Here is a 22,606-nt window from a genome sequence, read left to right as displayed (position 1 = left end):
TTGCTGCTGCAGCAGGTCTCTTGGGGCACAGGGGAGGCAGGCAGGAAATTGGACGCTAAGACTCAGAACATTGGGTCCTGTGGCTCCAATTTGGACTGCAGGAGAAGGGGTCACTAAACTTCCATGAGCCTCTGGACCCACAAGCCTATCTCAGGGGAGTGGGGGCAGCTGGGGGAAGGCAAGGGCTCCATCAGTGCCTGGAAAGAAATCTAAGCGTTGGATTGTGCACCTATAAATGGAGCCATTTCCATCCTCTCAGCAGCTCTCAGGCTCCCTGGAGTTCGGCCCCAAACCATCTGTCCAAAAAATCCAGGGCAGGCAGACACATGCACGCACACACACATGCCCCTCTCCCATGCCAACCCAAGGGGCTCTTCTGGCCATGTTGGTCTCTCCTGAGAAGTGCTGCCTTGGCCATCCTCAGCCCTTGTGCAGCTCGCACTCCCTCTGCAGGGAGAGGAAGCCACAGTGCCAGGCTTGCACAAGGCTGCGGCTCAAACATAGCTCAGCACCTGGAGAGACTCTCTGTGACACCCCAAGTCCCCATACCACCCGCCTTGACCAACACCCAGTGGAGGATGGAGCACATCCCACCCCTAGCTTCAAGTCTTGGGCCTGGGGCCTCCAGAAGGGGAGATCCCAACCAATTCCCCATCCAGCCCCCAGAGGGGTAGAGGCAGGATAGTATAGGCATGGTCCAGCTGCTCACAGCAAGCTCTGGGGTTCTGTGTGGGGGTGTCAGAGCTGGGAGGGACACAAAGCGCTGGCCCCACCCTTAGTTCCCAGTCAGAGAAACTGAAGCCTGGCAAAGGGAAAGGGCCAGCTGAAGCCACACAGCACAGCACAGCAGCACCACACCCAGACCCCAGACTCCCAGTCACTGCCCTCAGCTCCTCTACTGCCTTCTTCCCACAACCTCCACGTCCACCCAAATTACAGCCAATGTGAGCCTTCTCTTCCCTCCCTCCTTCTCGCAGGAAGCTGAGCAAACCAGGGTCCTGGGTTATGGCCTCAGCCTTGTAACGTGCACAACAGAGTGAGGGTACCACTTATACCAACCAGGGCATATTACTGAGCCCTGCCCCATCCAGTGCTCCTCCCTCAAATGTGACAGGGTCCTAGACTGTCTGGGCTGGGGGCAGGGAGGGGGAAGCAGAGAAGAAAGGACTCAGTGTGAGCGCATGTGTGAATATGCACACTGCAGCCAGGCTGGAGCGACAGGGAGAATGGGCATATGGGAAGCTGGGTGTGATGAAGCCAGAGAGGGGCTGGGGGGTATGGAGAGGATGGCAGGGAAGCTCAGGAACAGAAGCCACTGGAGCTCCCACCTGCTTGCCTCCAGCAGGCATGGGGAACTCTGGGAACGCCAGTGCTGGAACTGGGTTGCTCAGGCAGCTCATTCCCACTGCCCCGTGGTCAGGCTGAGCCCGCCCAGAGGGAGGAGCTGACCCAGTGAGGTGACTTGCTTTTCCCTTCCATGGGCAGCGGAAAGGCCAGAGCCCGAGATGGAGAAGTTGTCAGTGGCTTCCTGTGGGGAAGTGAGAGTGGAGGTTCTCACACTGAATGGGTTTCCGAGGAGGAGGAATACTCAGGCACTGAGCACACAGGACAGTTTGCAAACAGCCAGGAAGCTTTCCCGGAGCAAACCCCGCCAAAACAGAATTCTTTCACTGGGTAATATTTTCCTCTCTGCCCCTGTCACTCATCCTCAAACAGGTCTGTTGTTTTCATGATCTGGGAGAGGAAACCGAGCCCCTCTCAGCGGAGACCTCAGGCGCCAAACCAAACCACCGACAGATACTCCCAGCTGGCTTCCCCTCCCACGAGTGGAGGGCATGGTGGAAAGTTTGGGTTAGAAATTCCCTCCACGCTCCCACATGCGCCTGAGGCCCAGCAGCTTGGGCTCTGCAGGCCCATGTAGCTGGGTAGGGCCAAGTTGCAGTCTCTGTCCACAGATCTGTAGGGTGAGTGGGTGGCAATAAGTATTTATTGGGCACCTGTTATGGGCCAGGCCGTTTGCATTTATGACCTAGCTTAATCTTCACAGCAACCTTGTGAGTGACTATTTTTCTCCCTATTTACGCAGGAGGAAACAGGCTTCGAGAGGCTGAGGAAAGTGCCCACAGTCATCCCGGTATGGAGGGACAGCGCCAAGATTTGAACACAGGTCTGTCTGAATCCAAAGCTCCTCCTACCCCACTCCATAGCTTTCCTGGAAAGTCTCTAGAATAGAAACTTCCCTGAAAAGCTCAGGTATATCAGAAGGCTTACCAGCCTGGAAGAAATGCCAGTGTCTGAGACCTACCGGCCCATGGACAGAGCCCAGCAGCACACACTCCAGTGCCCTGTGGATGACTGGCAGCCAGGGCCCAGAGGGCTGCCCAGAGGGACTGGTGCAAGTTGAGAGGGGCTCCGGGCACCTAGAGCATCTGCTTACCTTCCTGCAGCTTCACACTCTGGAGGTAGAGGGGGTTCCTCAGGACGTCGCAGCGGCCAGGCTCGTCCTCCTTGGTGAAGAGCAGCAGGTCCGAATAGGCAAACAGTGTCACCTGGGTTGACAGAGAGCAAACAGAACTGGCTACTTTGCTGTCCCCTGGAGGCTGGGAGCCACTACCTCCCTGAGAAGGTGGGGAGCCACAGCCTCCCCAGGTAACACATCCTCATCATCTCACACAGAACCAGGAGCAGTGCTCAGTACAGCCTCAGCCAAGGGCAGACCTGACCTGCAGTCAAGATGGCCCCATCACCCTCCAGTTTCCTATACTTCTACTCCTCAAAGTAGGAAAAAAGCAAACAGAAGGGGGAAAGCGGCCCTCATGGCAGCTGGTCTCTGCAAGCCTCTTCACAGCCTGATCCCCTAGGCCTACCTCTCTGACCAAATGCTCCCGGAGTTTCCAGCCCAGCACCTGGGGCTTGGAGCCACCCTTAAGCTATAGGATTTTCCATATTTGCTTTTATTCTGCTGTAAGTGTCTGGCTGAAAGAGCACTGGACTTGAGAGTCAGAAATCGGGAGACTCCTATCCCAGCTCTGCCACTAACTAGTCACAAAAAAATTGGCTTAAACTCCCTAACCCCTTCAGTTTTCTCAACAGTCCAAACAGGGAGAGGAGTCCCTGCCTGGCGTTCTTACAAGCTCCTTCCACAAGCTCTTTGCAGACTGAGTAAAGCACCACACAATGTGAGCTAATATTACCAAATTCCTTGCGGATAAGTTTAATTGCATTAATGAGAAATCAGTTCAAGAAACAGCCAGTTACTCACACTCTAGTACAGACATGCACATCACATTTATCTCTTTTATGCATTAGCTGCTCCAAAAATAAAGGCAGAGGCTATTCTTAGACTTTATAGGTAAACCAACAGGCACGCTCAGCACATTTTTATGCTAAGAAAATCCACTTGATCCTCTAATGCCACTAAAGATTACACTGTTCTTTGTTTTGCAAATCCTGCAGTGGACTTTCGTCAAAAGCAATAAAATCCAATTTTAGATTCTCCAAACAAAACAAAATGTTATTAATTATGTGAACTTCCCTTTGAGGTATCAAACACCTGACACCGTGTCTCTTCTGAAGAAGAACCAGCCAGAAGGGCCTGGCATGCACTGAAGGGTACCATGAGTGTGTGTTGCACTGTTTGTGACATTTACAAAGCCAACAGGTTAACATTCAGCTATCAACCTGTTAAAAATGACCCCACAGCCCCATTTCTGAGACTCTATCCTACAGAAACACTTACAAGGAGGTATCAATATGAACATACAAGGATGTTCTCAGCAGCATTTTTGTAATTTAAGAAAAGAAAATGACAAACATTCATCAAGAGAAGATGAATAAAATGAATTATGCTACCTTCATATGGCAGAATTGTATGCAACTATTAAAAAATTAAGTACAGCTAGCTATGTGGGCAGAAATAGAAATCTGTCTATCATAAATCAAAATAGTGCAATGTGCAAAAATACCTAGCACAGAGTCCAATTTTGTAAAACAATAATGATACATTTCTCATAGTTATACCTTTTTAAAATAGCTAAGATACCACACTCCTCACTCCAGGGAGTGGGATTTTAATTGATACATTTTGCTTTAATGTGTATTATATTTGCAATCACTGTTACTTTTGTAATTTAAAGATATAGAATATATATTAAAAGATGGCTTGGCTTCTTGAGTGTAGCACAAATACAGAGGCTTGAGGAAATCTGGGCTGCAGAGACAACAGGGAGATGTCCCTGAAGGAGCTCTTAGGGGCTTTGGCTTCTCCGATGGGGCCCAAACAGGAAGACTCCAGAACACTGGGCTATAAGGCATCTTGGTGATGACCCTAACCCTTCCCACCACAGCCCTGTCTCAATGCAGCCCAAGAGAAGCCTTCATGTGTTGAACGCTTACTTTCTGCTCAGTGGATCCTCATTTGTAAATAACACCACTGGCCTCATTTACAGACGAGGACCCTAGAGATCAGAGAGGTTAAGTGACCTGTCCATGGCCACACAGCCAGGGACCATTACCCAGGTATGGCTGACCTAAAGCTCTCACTATACAGAGAGGTAGCAATGTGCCTACAGCTGTTCAGTTCCTGAATGTGAAAGAATCCAGAGACCAAGCAGGAGGAGCAAATGAGGCAAAAATAATAAATAATAATAATAATAATAATATTAAGAAAAGAGGGGAAGAAAAGGACCCAAGAGCTCAGAAGGAGTCAAGGAATTGGTTGTCTGAGAAGACTTCAAAGTCTGAGCAATGGAAAGAAGGCTCCAAACTAGCCAGAAACACAAGGCAAACCCTCAGAGTCCCACAAAACATGTCTTCCCTGACTCAAGGGAAATCTGGTAGTCACCTCCAGACCCAGAGGGAGGCTGGCAGGGCAAGGGCTAGAGCCAACAATCTGTCAGGAGCCTAGAAAGTTAAAAAAATAAAAAATAAAAAATAAAATAAAATAAAATAAAAAAATAAAAACAGCCCAGGCCCAGAGAGGGGTGGAAGTAGGGCAAGTGGGAGGAGCCACCAGCAACTGGGGAAGAACCATGAGCAAGGTGAGAAAAGGCCCAGGCCACCACTCTGGCTCAGATTCCCAGGGCTGAGAATATGGTCTAGACAGGAAGTGATTAAGACATAAATGAAAAATTTCCCAAAGGTTGGGTCAGGGAAAGGCCAGAACTGGCACACAGCTAGAGGCAGAGCAGAGGGGCAAGCGCACCAGGGAGGGCATGTAGACTCCCCCATCTCACCAGCACCAGCAGGGGCCATGGCAGTCCATGGGAGAGTGATGACCATCTCCATGGCCCAATCACCTGTCGCGTTCCGCAGCAGGCCACAGGGGTCACCCGGTGTCTTTCCCACACTTGCTCCAAGGACACATCTGATTTTCCAAAGGGTCAGAGTTGAGGGACCACTTGGTAAGGGGGTCCTTACCACTTGGAGGGTGGCTTCTCCCAAGTGGCCCTAATCAAGCTTCTTCTTGGGAATCTGACCTAAGAGCAGGGTTTACTGAAAACACATTGGTGCCTTAGTTAATGGTAAACTCCATGAGTCAGTGTGTAAAGGGAGGGTGTGTCTGTCTTGTGCTTCATGGTATTCCCAGGACCTCGCACAGGGTGATAGACCTCAGGGCACGTTAATCAAGTCTATTACTTCTGGAAGCGGGTGTGATGAGGGTAGTTCATGGTGTGGGACTGGATCAGCTCACAGATGTTAGCAAACTTGAGCATGCCCAGAGAAGTGATGACACAAAGAACCAAGGAGGAACATTCCACAAATAAAGATTTCTGTTGAGTGTAAGGAAGAATGCTCTACAATTTAGCCCTCCCCGGTAACAAAACCACTGCTCTAATGGCTGCCCTAGAAGATTCAAGCACCAATCAGAAAACCATTTAACTGGAAAGTTACAAGGAAGCAATTAGAATGGATGACTCCTGAAAGCCTAACCAACGCTGAGATTTTATGAATTTATCCAAATCCCTTCGAATTTTTTTTTTTTTTTTTTTTTTGGTGTGAGTAGCATGATAGGGTGCCCAGATCTACATGTTTGGTTGGTATCATACTTCAAGAAAAAGGAATATATTAATATTTATTTTACTTGTCTTCAAATTGCTTCCTTCAATCTTTAAGGCAAAGGGAAAGGAGTCTCTTGGTTCTAAGATTCCAGAGATCTATAAAGCAGGGCTTTTGGACGAATTGCAACTGTCACAAGGCTCTGGCTTCAGCTTGTGTTCCTAGGTTTGTCTCTATGCAGACATGCCAGAAGCAGTATGGGGTCATGGAAAGCATTGCTGAGCCAGAAAGACCCGAGTGCTAAACCCGGCTCCATTTCTTACCAGCTTGGAGACTCTTGGGTCATGGTGAATCTCACTGGAGCCTCAGTTGCCTCAACTACAGAGTGGGGACAATCGTGCCTCTCATGGGGGTGCTGCAAGAGCTAATTGGGGTCAAGTATGTAAAATGCATACACAAGGCCGGGCGCGGTGGCTCAAGCCTGTAATCCCAGCACTTTGGGAGGCCGAGACGGGCGGATCACGAGGTCAGGAGATCGAGACCATCCTGGCTAACACGGTGAAACCCCGTCTCTACTAAAAAATACAAAAAACTAGCCGGGCGAGGTGGCGGGAGCCTGTAGTCCCAGCTACTCGGGAGGCTGAGGCAGGAGAATGGCGTAAACCCGGGAGGCGGAGCTTGCAGTGAGCTGAGATCCGGCCACTGCACTCCAGTCCGGGCGACAGAGCGAGACTCCGCCTCAAAAAAAAAAAAAAAAAAAAAAAAAAAAAAAAAAAAAAAAAAAAAAAAATGCATACACAATGAGGATACACAGTAAGTGCTCAATGTTTGCAGATTCAAGGGTAAGTGCACAAACAGAAGAGTGAATTTAGACTTATGTGTACATTTCAGGGTGGCTGCCATCTCTAACTGGCTTCTTGTGAGTCTGGTGAATTTATGGCCACACCTCAATTTCTGACTCTTGGATGCCTGACTTAGCTCCATTACACTCTCACTCACCAAACGTAGCTCTAAGTGACTTCTCATCCCTAAAACTTAAATCCCTCCCAACAGATGAAGTTTTACTCCCACTGAGACAATTCAGAAGATATGCAAAGATTTTTAAGTTCCCAAAGTTTGCAAAGTTCCCAAGAAGAGGTTCGGAGAAGAGGAGGTCCAGACACAGTAGACAATAGCGATGGTGGAAGGGAGAATGCAGACCCCCAGGGCACTCCCTTGAAAAAGATAATGTGCATTTGGAATAGATGAGTTCCAGTCCAGTCTGCTTACTTAAAAAACAAACCAACCTCCTGCTTCGGCCACAGTCACACATAGTGTCCCAGAAGGCTGAGGTTTAAAGGGTCCTTAGAGACCAACCTCTGACCCTGCCCTTACTGCCTCAAATACACACATACTGCTGCTGCTGCTCAGATGGGAAGACTGAGGAAGAAGGAAGAAATCACATGTAAGCCAGCAGCAGAGCTGGGTCTCGATATAGACTTCCTGTCTCCAAGTTTCCTGATCTTTCCACTACCCCAAGCTGCCACTCGACTCAGCCAAGGCAGCTCTACACTGGGGCCTGATCTGCAAAGACTCTGCTACCCTCACTCCATGGCCCCAGGTAGCCAGGGCAGAGCCCAGGGCTCCAACTTCTATACCCAAGTAGTTTTAAGCTCAGAGACTGAACTGGCCAGCTCCGGGGTTGTGTGGATGAATGAAGTTCTCCCAATTAGAGAAAAGCACCCCAGGCCAGCTCCCAGAAGGGTGGCACAGCTCCCATGTCAGCACCCTGCTGGGAGAGCTAGAACCCAGGCGAAATCATAGACTCGTCTCTCAGAAGAGGATGTGGGATTTGGGCTAATACAGGCCCAGAAAACTTGGGTAAACTGATGCTGGTCTAAAAATTCACTTCGGCTAATAGCTTTACTCTTCCCACCACCAAAGTTACCCCCCACAGCCAGGGTAAATTGCCATCTCTTCTGCTCCTGAGAGGAAGGTGGGGTAAACAATGGGGTGTCTTTAGGGGCTGGGGAAACTTTCTTTTTTTTTTTTTTTTTTTTTGAGACAGAGTCTCGCTCTGTCTCCCAGGCTGGAGTGCAGTGGCCGGATCTCAGCTCACTGCAAGCTCCACCTCCCGGGTTCACGCCATTCTCCTGCCTCAGACTCCCGAGGGGGCTAGGGAAACTTTCTAACCATCAAAGAAGGATTCAACAGCTTTGAAAGGAGATGTACAAGAAAAAGCTGTAGCCTTTGCTAGGGAGAGTGGAGGGTCCTTTTCAGGTCTCCCCTACCCTGAGAGTGTACACTTCTAAGATACTCAGAAAGAGACCAAAGTGAGGGTCCTGGAGGATGCCAATGAAGCCCACAGAGAAAGCCCCCTAAAAAACGCAGGTGAAAGTCTTACCTGGGCAGCCTTGTTCCTCCCTTCGTACAGCAGCAGCTCCTCTGACAGCAGGAGGGTCCGGGCAGGGTTACAGAGATCTAGAGGCTGGAAATAAAGCAGGCTGAGTGGGCAGTTCAAAAAGAGGCTGGGTGAGGAGCTGGGGGGAGGAAGCGGCAGCTTGTCAAAGCCAGCCACAGAGAACCCTCTGACCCAGAGAAGACTGTCAGCCCGCCACCAACCCGAGAACCCACACACCCCCTCATACATAAGATGGAAACAGAAAGACAGACGCTGCTGTCCTGTGGAACTGTTGCTGCCACCTTCCCCATCAACCCTCTCCGTGAGAGCTACACTCACTGACAGGAAGTCTAACCACAGGCTTAGGCCCTCTGCAGTCCTCAGTCCCAGCTCCCACCCCCTACTGCACTGGGCTCCTGGGCCCTCCCAGCCCCCGCCATCCCCCATCTATCCTGTTCATGCCTCACAGGACTAGGAGGCATCCTGAGAGCCACATGCCAAGAGATTTGGTCACTTGAGTTCCTTCAAGGCCAGGCCAGTCCCTGCTCTGCATTCATAACACACTCGAACTGACTGTGTCCTTCTCAGCCAATCCCCATAGGGTCAATTCACACCCAAACCTCTTACCCTATTCCATCACCTTGCCTAGCCCAGCCCAGAGGAAGCTCCCTAAGCTCTGGATTACCCAGCAGCACTTGTCCTTATGACTGTATATTTCTAACATGGCTTCTAAGTACATGACATCAAGTAAGGTACTTGAAGAAAGATCATGAAACAGACAGCAAGCTGGATCTGAAATCCCAGCTACTTGGGAGGCTGAGGTGGAAGGATCATTTGAGGCCAGGAGCTTGAGGTTACAGTGAGCTATGATCATACCACTGCACTCCAGCCTGGGGGACAGAGCGAGAGAGTGTCTCTTGAATAAAAATAGTTTCTTATACAAATATTAAAATGAATATGAAAATTAGACACAGGCCGGGTGCGGTGGTTCAGGCCTGTAATCTCCGCACTTTGGGAGGCTGAGGCTGGTGGATCATCCGAGGTCAGGAGTTCAAGACCAGTCTGGCCAACATGGTAAAACTCCATCTCTACTAAAACTACAAAAAATTAACTGGGCATGGTGGTGGGCACCTGTAATCCCAGCTACTTGGGAGGCTGAGGCAGGAGAATCGCTTGAACCTGGGAGGTGGAAGTTGCAGTGAGCCGAGATCGCGCCATTGCACTCCAGCCTGGGCAACAAGAGCGAAACTCCATCTCAAAAAAAAAAAAAAAAAAAAAAAAAAAAAAAGGAAAGAAAATTAGACATTGTATATGCCAAGAACTTTGTGTCACATGCTAAGAAAGAGACCAACAGAAAGGCCAAGGCCAGGACCTGCTGACAGAGTTGTCTAAGGGGAGGCACGTGAGCTCCCAGAGATGTGTTGCATCCTAACAAAGTGTGCCTACTGGACAGTGACAGGCCCAGACTGGGATGCCAGGGAGACCAGAGAGGCATAGGCAGAAATGAAGCCCTTGGGGCCAAGTCACGTCTATGCTGCTGGTAAGATGATAAACCATTAGAATCTTCCTGCAAAGCAATTTGTCAATATGTGTAAAGAGTCTTTAAAATGTTTATGACCCATGACCCAGTCATTTCCCTTTCAGCAATCTCTCCCGAGGAAAATAATCAGAGAGGCAATCCATGAGCAAGGATTTTCATCACAGGGTTATTTACGATAGCAAAATAGTAGACAGAAGTATCTGAATATAGAACTGGTTAAATAAATACAGTATACCCATTTAATAGAAGAGAGGGCAACTACCATAAAGCACAGAACATTTAGTGGTGTGGGAAAGGTACATGCTACAATTTTCATTTTAAAAAAGCAACATGATATAAAATATAGAATAAGATCTGTTTTTTAATGTGTACATGCACACAGAAAAGATGCTGAAATGTTCACACTATCATATCTGGGTGTTGGAATAAATAAAGGTTTTTGGGTTTTGTTTTATTTTGTTTTGTCTTGTTTTGTTTTTTTGAGACAGAGCCTTATTCTGTCTCCTAGGCTGGAGTGCAGTGGTATGATCTCGGTTCACTGCAACCTTCGCCGCCCAGGTTCAAGTGATTCTCCTGCCTCAGACTCCCGAATAGCTGGGATTACAGGCGTCTGCCACCGCGCCCAGCTAATTTTTTTTGTAGTTTTAGTAGAGACGGGGTTTTACTGTCTTGGCCAGGCTGGTCTTGAACTCCTGACCTCAAATGATCCACCCACCTAGGCCTCCCAAAGTGCTAGGATTACCGAGCCACCATGCCCAGTCCAATAAAGGTTATTTTTAAAGAGAAAGAGAGATAAATGGGGAGGAAAAGGGGAAAGAAGAAGAGGCTGAAGTACAGTGTTATGATCATAGCTCTCTGTAACCTCAAACTCCTGGCCTCAAACGATCCTTCCACCCCAGCCTCCCAAGTAACTGGGATTTCAGGCCCAGCCTGCTGTTCATTTCATTATCTTTCTTCAAGCATTTTGTTTGACGTTGGAGAATAAGAGAGATCTAGTGAATCGCAGGCCACCAGTGAATACAGGTCAAACATGTTTGCAGAGACCAGGGAGACCAGATAAGCCACAGACCCCAAGGGTCTCCCCTCAGTTGTTTCCAAATAAAAAAACCACTGGGTGAGCCAAGGAGTGGGGGCATCAGCAAACCGGCCCTGTGACATGGCAACAAGCAGCTGGGGTGTACCAGCCCTGTCCCCAGAGAAAGGGGAGGCAAGGTGGGGGAAGGAAAGGACCCTTTCCTTGCTGGGCTCCCCTGGCCTCATTTTTTCCTGTGTATCTCCCTGGAAATCTCTGCTCCCTCAGTATAAGCCCCTAGAATCCTGTGCATCTAAAGCTACTTATCTTTCCCAAAACGGGGCCCTCAGTCCTGGGATAAGGTATCATCCCTGAGTCTTGGGGCTAGGGCCCTCCTCTTTCTCCGTTCCTCCTGAGGAAACCCTTAGGACCAGTCACGGGCTCACCTGAACAAAGACGGGGAACACCAGGACTTTGGGGGCCAGGGTGACATAGGTGCCGTAGCTTGAGTGTGTGGCATGCGGCCTCACGACTGGGCAGTTTTGGTAGTTCCCGTGGCCCTTCATGGTCTGCACTGTCTTCATCAGCCGTGACTTCTTCCCCAGGCCCGTGTAGGACTTCCCTTTACTGGGACTCCCTGATTCTGTGAAACAGAGATGGGGGACTGTGAGACATTTTCATCACTCCTGCGAAGGTGTCCCCTCTGTAGAAACGGGGCACGGACTCATTCTGTCAACAACCACTTACTGAGCAGCTACTTTGTGCCAGGTCCTGCACACGATGCGAAACACAGGGAGGCCTCACATGGGCTCGGGCCTCAAGGAATTCCCTCACACTCTAGTGAGAGACATTGACACGTGAGAAAGCAAGTCCAGGGCTAGCACAGCGCTGGGCACCACCAGCTATGACGGAGGCAGCATGCTCCACCTGCTGCCCCAGGCCTGGCTCAGACTTTCCAGTTTGGCCTCACGCTTTTAAAAATCAAGAAATCGCTCAGATTTGAAAAATCAGAAGATCTGGCCTCACTGAGCCCACAGTCCCATGTGGAACAATCAGTTAGAGCAGAGTGGTGACCAGCCTGTGTGGCAGGGCACATGCTCTCCTCACCAGACCCCCACACCATTCCCACTACTCCCCACACAACCTCAGCCCAGCCCAACCTGTTTCCTCCCTCCCCGCCCCACAGACAAAAATCCACAGCAGCAGCAGCAGAGACCAAAGGCTTTCCCAGGATGTACTGGAGTCCGCCCTCTGTAGCCAAGGGAGCTAGAGCAGCCTGGCCCACTCCAGTCAGTTTAGAATAAGGAGTAGCACTTGCTGCCCCAGGTCACAGTAAAGCGCACAAGCTTCGAAGCCAGGTGGCTGTGCTCAATCCTGCTCCCCTGCTTACCAGCTCGGTGAACTTGGGCAACTTATTTCACCCTCAGAGTCTTGATTTCCTCAACTGTAATAACAGTGCCAAGCTCACTGGGTTACAGTGAGGATTAAATGAAATGCTCTAAGTGAAGTCTTTGGAACAGTGCCTGGAACCTAGTAAGTGTGTGATAAAAGTTAGCTGCTAACTCGTTGTTTCGTTGTTGTGATTTCTCCACTTGGAAAAGCAAGTTTGGGAGTCAGGTGCCCCGTAGGACTCTGGGAATCCCAGGCTTCACTGTATTCAGGAGGTACTCCAGCTTGACCACCAACTCACAAAGCATTCTAATCATAAGGAAAGACAGAGAGAGAAACAGAGAAACAAGGCCATCCCCAGGAAGGAGAGCAGAGGCTGTAATGGTGGTGGGGGGGTCCCTCTTTGAGGGGACACTGATGGACACACACCCCTCACCCAGAACAAGGGATGGTGCTCAGGTTTTTTGTTGTTTTTTGTTTGTTTGTTTGAGATGGAGTTTCGCTCTTGTTGTCCAGGCTGGAGTGCAATGGCCAATCTCGGCTCACCGCAACCTCCGCCTCCCAGGTTCAAGGGATTCTCCTGCCTCAGTCTCCCAAGTAGCCAGGATTACAGGCATGTGCCACCACACCTGGCTAATTTTGTATTTTTAGTAGAGACAGGGTTTCTCCATGTTGGTCAGGCTGGCCTTGAACTCCCAACCTCAGGTGATCCGCCCGCCTCAGCCTCCCAAAGTGCTGGGATTACAGGCATGAGCCACCATGCCCAGCCTGTGCACAGGTTTTTATCATGTCCCATCTAGTGGGCAGAGGGACAAAACACAAAGTTGCTAAAAAGTCAGGGGTTCCTGGACCAAGCAGGTGGGAAGGAAACTCCAGAGCAGTCAGGGGAAACTCCACACACTCCTGGGCCCCTTCTAAGGCATTCCTCCTACTGCGTGGCAACTACCAGGTCCTCACTGACCTGGGTGCCCAGCCTGGGTCCCGGGCGCAGGCCTCCTTCTGCTGCCAGCAGCCCTGACCGCGAGGGGGGAGCCGGTGGCCTGACCCCAGCTATACCTCAGGGAAGCTCCCCACCAACGCGCACCCACAGTGTCGGAGGAAAAACTCACCTCAGAAGGTTTCACACTGGCTTCCTCCTCCCACCGCCTGCCCCTTCTCACCGAGCAAGGTGAGAAAAACAAGTTGACTCCCCCCATGCCCCTGACAAGTGACCACTGATCATAGACGAATCTGGGGGCAGTGCTCAAACCACCATAACTCAAACCACTTCCTGCCTCTTCTGTGAGTCACATAGAGAGGAGTAGAATGAGCATGAGCTCAGGATGGGCACAGGAGGAACAGACACAAGGAAGATGTCACATAGCTCCCTGTCTGATCTGGCCCTGCACATCAGCCCCAGAGGGGTGTGTGCTGCCAGGCTCTGGACCCTTTGCTTAAAGCTGTGGGGAAAAGAGAGGTCAGCCTGTTACTGTGTTATTATAGAAAGAAGTAAGTTTAAGAGACTCCATTTGGCTCTGTATTTGAGATGCTGTTAATCTGTGACCCTACCCCCAACCTTGTCCTTGCAAGAGACATGTGCTGTGGTGATTTAGGGTTTAAAGGATTTTGGGCTGTAAGGAATGTGCTTTGTTAAACAAATGCCTAAAGGCTGCTTGTGGTTAAAGGCCATCACCATTCTCTTAAATCTCAGTAAAAGAAAAACATCTGTCTCCTGCCGGTCTCTGGGAAATGGAACATCTCCGTGTATCTGTATGTCTTACTGCTGATTTACTCCCTTATCTTTTGAGCAATAAATACTGAGGGAACTCAGAGACCGGTGCCGGTGTGGGTCCTCTGTAAGCACAGCACAGGTCCCCTGAGCCCCGCTTTTCTTTCTCTATACTTTGTCTCTGTGTCTTATTTCTTTTCTCAAGTCTCTCATTCCATCTAACGAGAAGCACCCACAGGTGTGGAGGGGCAGGCCACCCCTTCAAAAGCACTATCCTGAGTCTCAAGATCGTCACTGAATTTGAGTTGGATAAGACACCCGAGCTTGATCACTGACTTCCCAAGTCAGAGACAGTCTGTGTAACCTGAACAGCTTCCTTCCTTCTCTGAATCAAAGTTTTCTCCACTTTGAAGTGGAGATAATACTGATTGCTGCCTTGCTTTCCCCAGGGCCAGTGGGAGGTTCACACAAGAGACCTGATGGAAGTTTGGTGGATTGTACCACAGTGTGAGTAGTCAGGACATTATCACAAATCCTAAGCCTCCAAGTAATCTACCTATCAGGGCCAGTAGAAGGACAGGCAGGGCTGCTGGGTCTCAAACTGTGCTGTGAATGAAACCCCATGGCCAGCCTGGATCTAGACAGTCTAATTTAACATGGTCAAGCCTAGAGCAGAGAAGGCAAAACCATGCAGGACTGACAAGTAGGTGACTGGAGCAAAATAGACCAAAATTAAAGATGGGTACCCTTTGTAGATGCCAAAATCTGGGTCCTGGGCCCCCAGTCTCAGATTAAAAAATTGATTTCTTCCCTTCTCTAGCCCAGGAGCCCAGGGCTGTCACAGAATCCTCACCAAGGGCCTCACCTAAAGCAACCAACACATAACTCTGCCTTCAGAGAGGAAAAGTTGGCTCAGCCCCATTCGGTAGACAAGGAAACAGGTCTGGAATGGTAGGGTGACTGGTCATTTGGTCAGTAAATTATACAAGGCAGGATTAACCCAACCCATGCAGCAGTCATGCCCTCGTGTCCAATCTCCACCACCCCTGGATAATATGTGGCCAGTGGGAGTGGCTCTGGCTCTACAAAACTGATTTTTTTTTTTTTTTTTTTTTTTTAGAACAGTACAGCTTGCAACCCAGTTACTGAGCTCTGTGAAGGCAAACTCATTTACTTCCCACCTGCTACCAATGTCTGGTCCAAACCCCCTTATCACCCTTTTTTCCTCCAACACCTGCTTCACCGACCAAATACAGTAATTACAGGGCTCTGCTCCCAGATTCTGAGGCGAGCCCTGGCAGCCACCCTGCCCTGACAGTGGCAAATCTGAAGCCAGGTCACCTTTACAGGGCAGGGACAATGCCAAGGACACCAGCAGCCCTGGGAAACATGCCAACCACAGCCAGGCAGCCACTCCAGGCTCCGGAAGGGCACCAGACCCTATTCAACTCAGGATGGCTTAACTCTCCCTTCTATTCAACTTAGGATGACCCAACACTCCTGAAGGGCTATATCTTGGCAGCCCAGCCAGAGGAGGGGGACTGAGAAGCCGGCACCCTGGTGACAGCCTTAACCTCTGGACAACTCCAAGTGTGTTTAAGGGAAATTATGTGCCCTGAATTTCACCCTTTCCTCTGAATCCTAAAACTGTGAGCTACAAAGACTTCATCCCTGGTAAAGAGTGAAGATTTATTATTACGAAGAATACATAAAGTTAAGATCTTAATACAATGCATTCAAAGAGCTACCATGGTTATTAATATCATCATTATTTCCTCACTTGTCCCTTTCCCCATGGCTTAGATGACTGTGCTCTTGCTGACTTACTATGTATTATACTCTGAGGGGAATGCAACATGGATACAGACTAGAAGCACAGCAGGGAGACACAGAGGTACCTCTAAAACTGAGAAGGGATCAACCCCAGACACCAGCTGTGTGCATTGGCCCACTCCGGGCAGCACACTTCTCCAGTCCCCCTCCTCCACGAGCAGACTCCAAAGCCTCAGAGGCAACCCAAGTCATTCTCCTTCAGTCAGTCACACAACCAAAATTCTACTGAGTATCTGCTATCTGCCAGGCCCTGGGTCCTGCACTGAACCTACACAAATGAGCTAGGCCTAGTCCTTAACCCTAATGAATTCCCTACTGAGCAGCGGCATCTTCACTCTAACCTAATGTGCCAACCGAAAGCTTTTTAAAAACTCATCGTTGATGGAATACTACTCAGCCATAAAAAAAAAAAGGAATGAATTAACGGCATTTGCAGCAACCTGGATGAGATTGGAGACTATTTTTCTAAGTGAAGTAACTCAGGAATGGAAAACCAAACATTGTATGTTCTCAACGATACATGGGAGCTAAGCTGAGGATGCAAAGGCATAAGAATGATACAATGGACTTTGGGGACTTGGGGGGAAGGGTGGGAGTGGGGCAAGGGATAAAAGACTACAAATAGGGTGCAGTGAATACTGCTCAGGTTATGGGTGCACCAAAATCTCACAAATCACCACTAAAAATCTTACTCATGTAACCAAATACCACCTGTACCCCAAGAATCTATGGAAAAATAAAAAATAAAAATAAAACTCATCATTGAATTGCTGTGGGACTTCTCCCCAGAAGGAACACAGATTTATTTCCAACTGACCAGGCTCAACTGCCCAAATGCCCTAGACCGGAGAGAAAGAAGGTGTTTTCCATCAGCGTGCCTGAGCCTGATAGGAGTGCTTTACACACGCAAAAGTCACAAGCACTTTTCCAACTACCCCTATAAGCATCGCCTTCACATCACTGAGAGGGGAACAGCAAGGAAAAAAGTCTATGAGTGGCTAAGCAAAAGCCACTGTCAAGGAAGGCGGTCCAGACACCAGATGGACTTCCGAGTCAAAGCTCTCTGGCAGGCACTTGAAGGATCTCAAGGAATGCCCAGCCAGCTTCAGCCTCAAGACCGATATCTCAGCCTTCCTGGGAGAAGAAAGTGGTTTTGAGCTCAGCTTCCATCCCGATTTTAAAAGCCAAAGAAGAAGAATCCATCCAACAGCAGAGACATCTGTGCATTTCAAAGACAGCTACCCTCTGTACAGCATCTCTCAGTATACAAGCAACTACTCACAACCATTCTCTCATGGGATCCTCCCAACAACCCTCTGAGGTAGGAATTATTGACCCCATTTTATAAATGAAGAAACTGAGGCTCAGCGAGGGGACACGATTTTGTTTTGTTTTGTTTAGACAGAGTCTCTCTCTGTCACCCAGGCTGGAGTGCTTGGCTCACTGCAACCTCCGCCTCCCAGGTTCAAGTGATTCTCCTGCCTCAGCCTCCCGAGTAGCCGGGACTATTGGCACGCACCACCACGCCCAGCTAATTTTTGTATTTTTAGTAGAGACGGGGTTTCACTGTGTTAGCCAGGATGGTCTCGATCTCCTGACCTGGTGATCCACCCACCTTGGCCTCCCAAAGTGCTGGGATTACAGGCATGAGTCACCACGCCCAGCTGAGGGGACATGATTTACTCAAAATCACATAGTTAGAACTCTAACTCAAGACCTCCCAGCTCCACGCTCCATGACTCCCTTCCATGCAAGCCCAACCATATTGCCTCTGGCACCCAACATATATCAGTTGCTCAGTAAAATTGGATGAATCTCAGTTGAATGCCTGAAGCCTGGACACACTGCCTCTTAAACTGCCCTGGTAAGATCCCCTCTCCTCCTTCTTAGTTCTGGCTTCAAGGAAGAAAGACATTGGTTCCATGAGTGAGAAAAGGTACCACATGGAAAGAGAGTCTGTGTCGATAGGCTAAGTGACCTTGACTCCATTGGAAAGGCCTCAGAACTCAGGGCAGAGGCTGGGCCAGGCCTTAGCTGACCCTTGCTGTCTCTCTGAGCTAGGAGGGCACAGCAGCAGCAGGAGACTCACCTTCAGGGATGGTATCCTCCTGGTACACAGGCCGGAGCAGCTGTAAGGGAAAGACAGGAGAACCACCTCAGCCCCAGGAGCAGGGCAGGACAGCCCAGGAGGCTGCTGGACACAGGGGCCCCAGGGGAGAGGAAGTGGAGCACCTCAGGGCACAAGAGAAAAACAGCAGTTCTGGTAACCAGCTGAGGGAGGAGGCAGGGAGAGAACACAAAATCCAGGAATATTCAAGTTAAAAGAGGCTTTATGGGTTATGAAGTCTAACCCCTTGGCAAGTCCCCAACTTCCTTTACAGCAGCTCATTCCAAAGTGAATTCCATGGAACACTGGAATGGTAAGACGGTACCAACCACGCCCTCAAGGGTGCCCCCATCAGGCAAGTTTGGGAAATGCGGTGTTATTTGGGTGACACCACCTGCCAGAAGAGCCTCTACTAGGCTCCTTTGCACTGGGAATCTCCTAGATGAGAAAGAGAGTACGGGATATGTCTCAAGCTTATCTGGCCTCAGAACACCTTTTTTCTAGAGTATCTATTGGACTAATGTTTTAGGGAGTGCACTCCATCATCCCACCATGCAATCATGCAGTGTCTGCTTTCACCCCTCCTATGATGGGGGCTCACCACCTACCAACACAGCCCATTCCACTGGGCAAAAGCACAGGCTGGTAGAAAGCTCTTCCTTCTGTGAGTTGAAATCTTCCAGCCTGTGCATGCCCTGTTCTTGGATCTGTGCCCTGAGGCCACATAGACCCATCTGTCCTCCCCACAAAGAACAGCCTTGAAGAAGGCAGAGTTAGCACATACCCCATCTCCTTGCCCAACATCGCAGCCCCTCGCAGGCTCCTCATCACACAACTTTGGGTCTTCAAGTCTTCCTGGCCTCCCACAGGGACCCAATACCCTTCACCTTCCCCACACCAGCTGTCCATACCTGGCTCCCAGGATTCAGCGGGGCCAGGATGATGTAGTTGGGGTCAGTGGGGGCAGTGGCACGGGACAGTGCAGGCAGGGTGTGCTGGCCTCCGCGCTTGGCCACCTCGGTGTAGCGCTCCCAGCCGCCAAGCAGCAGCCCATCAGAGCTGTCACATACCAGGTGGCAGCTGTGGCGCTGCTCTGGCCGTGCCTGGGCCCCATGGGTACAGTTCTTCTCCCGTTTGTTGGGGGGTGACTGGAGGTCATGTGTTGACTTGCAGGAGGCCCGCCGCAGGACCCCGCCATCTGGTCCTGGCTTGACCTGGGGGACCATGCGCCACACGAGTAGGATGATCTCACTGGGGCAGCTCCTAGAAGTTGGGGGATCACACAGAGAGGTTGAGTCTGGGGAAAACCAGTATCAGCCAGAGTGAGGGCCCACAGGGCAGGGAGGATGATGGGGGGAAAAGGAGGCAGACACAGCGGGGAAGCCCCCAGTGTCGGGGCAGGAAGGGATGCAAGAAGCCATTTAAAGAAGAGACAGCAGGCCGGGTGCGGTGGCTCAAGCCTGTAATCCCAGCACTTTGGGAGGCCGAGACGGGCGGATCATGAGGTCAGGAGATCGAGACCATCCTGGCTAACACAGTGAAACCCCGTCTCTACTAAAAACTACAAAAAACTAGCCAGGCGAGGTGGCGGCGCCTGTAGTCCCAGCTACCCGGGAGGCTGAGGCAGGAGAATGGCGTGAACCTGGGAGGCGGAGCTTGCAGTGAGCTGAGATCCGGCCAGTGCACTCCAGCCTGGGTGACAGAGCGAGACTCCGTCTCAAAAAAAAAAAAAAAAAAAGGAGACAGCAAATGGGTCACCTAGGTCAATTCCTATTGATGGGCAGTGGCTGAGAAGGACCCTGAGGTCAACGCCAGGTTCAACAGGAAAGAGTTCCATACTCAATCCATGATGCTTGTCATAAGCAAGATATAAGCAAGTAAAGCTCGGAGGTCACCTAAGTGCAAGCCCTCATCTGGCATTCCAGAAGCAGACCTAAAATCAGGCCATCGGGGTATCACCCTAGGGGATCAAAATTTGGGAGACTCCAACATTTTCAAGAATAATTTTTTAATTGTGCAACTGAAACATTTGCAACATCTTCATGTCCTTAAATAACAAATGGACTTAGCTCTAAGGTAGCAGAAATAATTAGCTAAAGCAGAAAGTAACCCCCTGGTGCTCCATCCTGAACCACAGAGTCTGCGAGCATCTTCCCTGCTGTTTGCTCTGGAATCCCAAAGTGCTCTGAGCCTGAACCTTCCATTCTCAGGCCAAGAAACAGATTCCTTGAGGAGCAAAAGGAATTGCCTGCTCACAGCTGGGCAAAGGAGGGAGCAGCAAGAGCTGGGCCAGGCAAGGCAGTGTGCCCAGGGGTGGGGAGGGTGTGCCATCAGCCTGAGGCCCCAGGCCACCCGCTGCCCCCTGTCACCGGATCTCGTGGGCCAGCTCCACACATTTCCAGTGCTCCACAGGCCTCTCGTTCAGCTGCAGCACCGTGTCCAGCTGCTGCAGCCCTGCCCGTTCTGCCGGACCCCCTGCAGGGACAAAGAAAAGCCATTCAGGGGCCCCTGAAGCCCAAGACCCCTTCAAAGGACCTGGAGTCCTTTGCTGCCATGGTGACCTCAGACAAGGACCTCCCTTTTTCTCTAAGTTTGTTCATCTGTGAAATGAGGGGCTGAACTTGGTGCCTCTCAAGAGTCTTTAAAGAAGGCATCCCTTTGCCTTCCCTTCTCCCTGCTTGCCTCCCCTACTGCTGGCTCACCTCTCTGCAGTCCACCCTTCCACCCAGGCCCTTACCCCTCCCCAGGGCCTCCTACTCCATTGAGAACCTTCCCTAGGGCCAGGTTCCCACACACCATTCATTCCTTCTCTGTCAATCATTGTGCACAAACCTCATGCCCACCCCTGTGCAGGCACTGGAAACACCCTGACCACTGAGCCCTGGCTTCTGTCTTTGAGATGCTCACTCTGTGATTAAGAGAAATCTTCACTTGTAAAAAGTAGGGAAGGATGGCTCTTTTTAAGCGCTGATCAGGCTCAGGATAGGATACAATACCAGCTTCAAATAGAGTTCACAAATGACTCTCATTTTCCCATGCAGCCATTGCTGAAAATATAGGTTTAGTTCCTGTTCAAACTGATTGGGAAACAAAATATAAAAACCTATTTTCATTTTGATAAAAACAACAAAAAAAGTGGGCATATTTTATAAATGGCAGTTTCATCTATGGTCACTTAAAAATATTTTGAAAAGCCAGGACACTTTGCTCCAGTTTGGGGCTCCCCTTTTAGTTCCAGCCTCTGTTTGCAAAGCCCATATGTGTGATGGGCAAGGGGAGCTGGCATCCCCCTGTCACTCACTTACCAGAATCCACGGCCTGGACTCGGACTGGAGAGTCACAGCAGATGGTGAAGCCAAAGCCGTCCTTTCCCCTCGGAATGGTGATCTAGGACACAGTCCTGCCCAGTCACTGCCAGAAGCTGGAGGCTCCGGCCTCTATCCCAAGGTCAGGAAGCCCACAGCCCACCCCTGCCAAGAGCCACCCTCCTCTCCAAAGGAATTGGAGCCACAAAGGAGCTGGCCAGTCCCTCAGTGTCCCTATCTCAGCCCAGACAACTTGAGCACTGGGTTGTGGGCCAAGCAGGAAGGCCAGAGTTCAGCAGGTAAACCCATGCCGATATGGGGAGGACCTGGGATGGACAAGGTCTTGGAAAAGCAAACCTTGCCATCCTGAGCCCCAGCAGCTCAGCCCTTGACCCAAGGGCCCATCAGCACTGCACAACTCAGCCTCACCTTTGATCCACTGTTTTCCTGGCTCCCTTCTTCCTTTCTCACAGAAGTTCACAGAGCATTAGCCTGGGGCTGGCCCTGTGCTAAGGGCCCAAAGACAAGACCAGCCTGGTCACTGCTCTCCCAGAGCACAGAGGAGGGAACACTGGGACACACTCACTCCATCTCAGGCCAAGGGTCAGAGGAAGAGAGCTGGGGTTCTGGGGGCCAATCTGTGGCCAGGGCCCCAAGGCATCCAGTGAGGACTCCCAGGTAAGGGGCAGGTAAGGTCACAGGCTTCCTGGCTGAACCTGAACTAGCCACTGACTCATGTGCCTGCTGAGGCCCATTGGCTTGACAGATCCACAACTCCTACTTTCAGAAGTCCATGAGAGGGCCTTGCCATCTGGATGCTCTTTTCTTTTCAAATTGGCACACAATTATTGAGCTCCTACTGCATGCCAGGCTCTGCGGACGTACAGAAGCACACAGCCTTGGTCTCTGGCTCCCAGAGGAGCACGAGGGTACACAAACCTCTCCAGAGCAAAGCAGGGCACAGCAGGCACTAAAGTAAAGCAGGAGGACTGGGCCATTCTCAGTCCTTTATGCTCCGACTGTGGACACCATGCTTGGCACACGATAGGAATTCAGCAGTGGCTACTGTAGGGAGGACAACCCAGCAGTTTCCCTCCCACAGGAGGATGTAGGGTGGTATGCCAGCCAAGTCTGGCTGCTAAAGACAGCACAAATCAGAAAAGGGATTCAAGGGGTCCCAAGAGACCCCCTAGAGAAAGTGGGACTTGGGGTGGGCCCTAGTGAGGCACAGGGAAGGGTGTCCCAGGCAAGTTGAAAGAGGCAGCTCAGCAAGCCTGGAAAAGGTCAAGGGTGCCGGCCTTGTCAGGAGACTTCTGTCTCCTTCCTTTGAGGGTT

The 22,606-nt window shown here is 50.4% G+C and overlaps 1 protein-coding gene across 7 annotated transcripts in view; it reads right to left on the bottom strand.

Moving 5' to 3' along the window:
• The window catches only part of RGS3 (regulator of G protein signaling 3), a 132,351-nt gene that overhangs the window by 69,970 nt on the left and 39,775 nt on the right, over positions 1 to 22,606 (bottom strand). For 4 of the 7 annotated variants that reach the window (XM_030919463.1, XM_030919466.1, XM_010370480.2 and 1 more), the window contains 7 exons: positions 21,272 to 21,353; positions 20,336 to 20,441; positions 18,878 to 19,229; positions 17,949 to 17,988; positions 11,376 to 11,572; positions 8,381 to 8,464; positions 2,438 to 2,549 (listed from right to left, as the gene is read on the bottom strand). In XM_030919463.1, the coding sequence (XP_030775323.1) occupies positions 2,438 to 2,549; positions 8,381 to 8,464; positions 11,376 to 11,572; positions 17,949 to 17,988; positions 18,878 to 19,229; positions 20,336 to 20,441; positions 21,272 to 21,353 (973 nt within the window). Of the gene's footprint in view, positions 1 to 2,437; positions 2,550 to 8,380; positions 8,465 to 8,624; positions 8,678 to 11,375; positions 11,573 to 17,948; positions 17,989 to 18,877; positions 19,230 to 20,335; positions 20,442 to 21,271; positions 21,354 to 21,700; positions 21,776 to 22,606 lie in introns of those variants that run through there. The other 3 variants (XM_030919464.1, XM_030919465.1, XM_030919468.1) reach the window with 3 other exon arrangements.

This window comes from Rhinopithecus roxellana, chromosome 16 (genome assembly GCF_007565055.1).
Source record: "Rhinopithecus roxellana isolate Shanxi Qingling chromosome 16, ASM756505v1, whole genome shotgun sequence".
Lineage (NCBI taxonomy): Eukaryota > Metazoa > Chordata > Mammalia > Primates > Cercopithecidae > Rhinopithecus > Rhinopithecus roxellana.
This window is presented reverse-complemented; position numbering and strand designations above follow the sequence as displayed.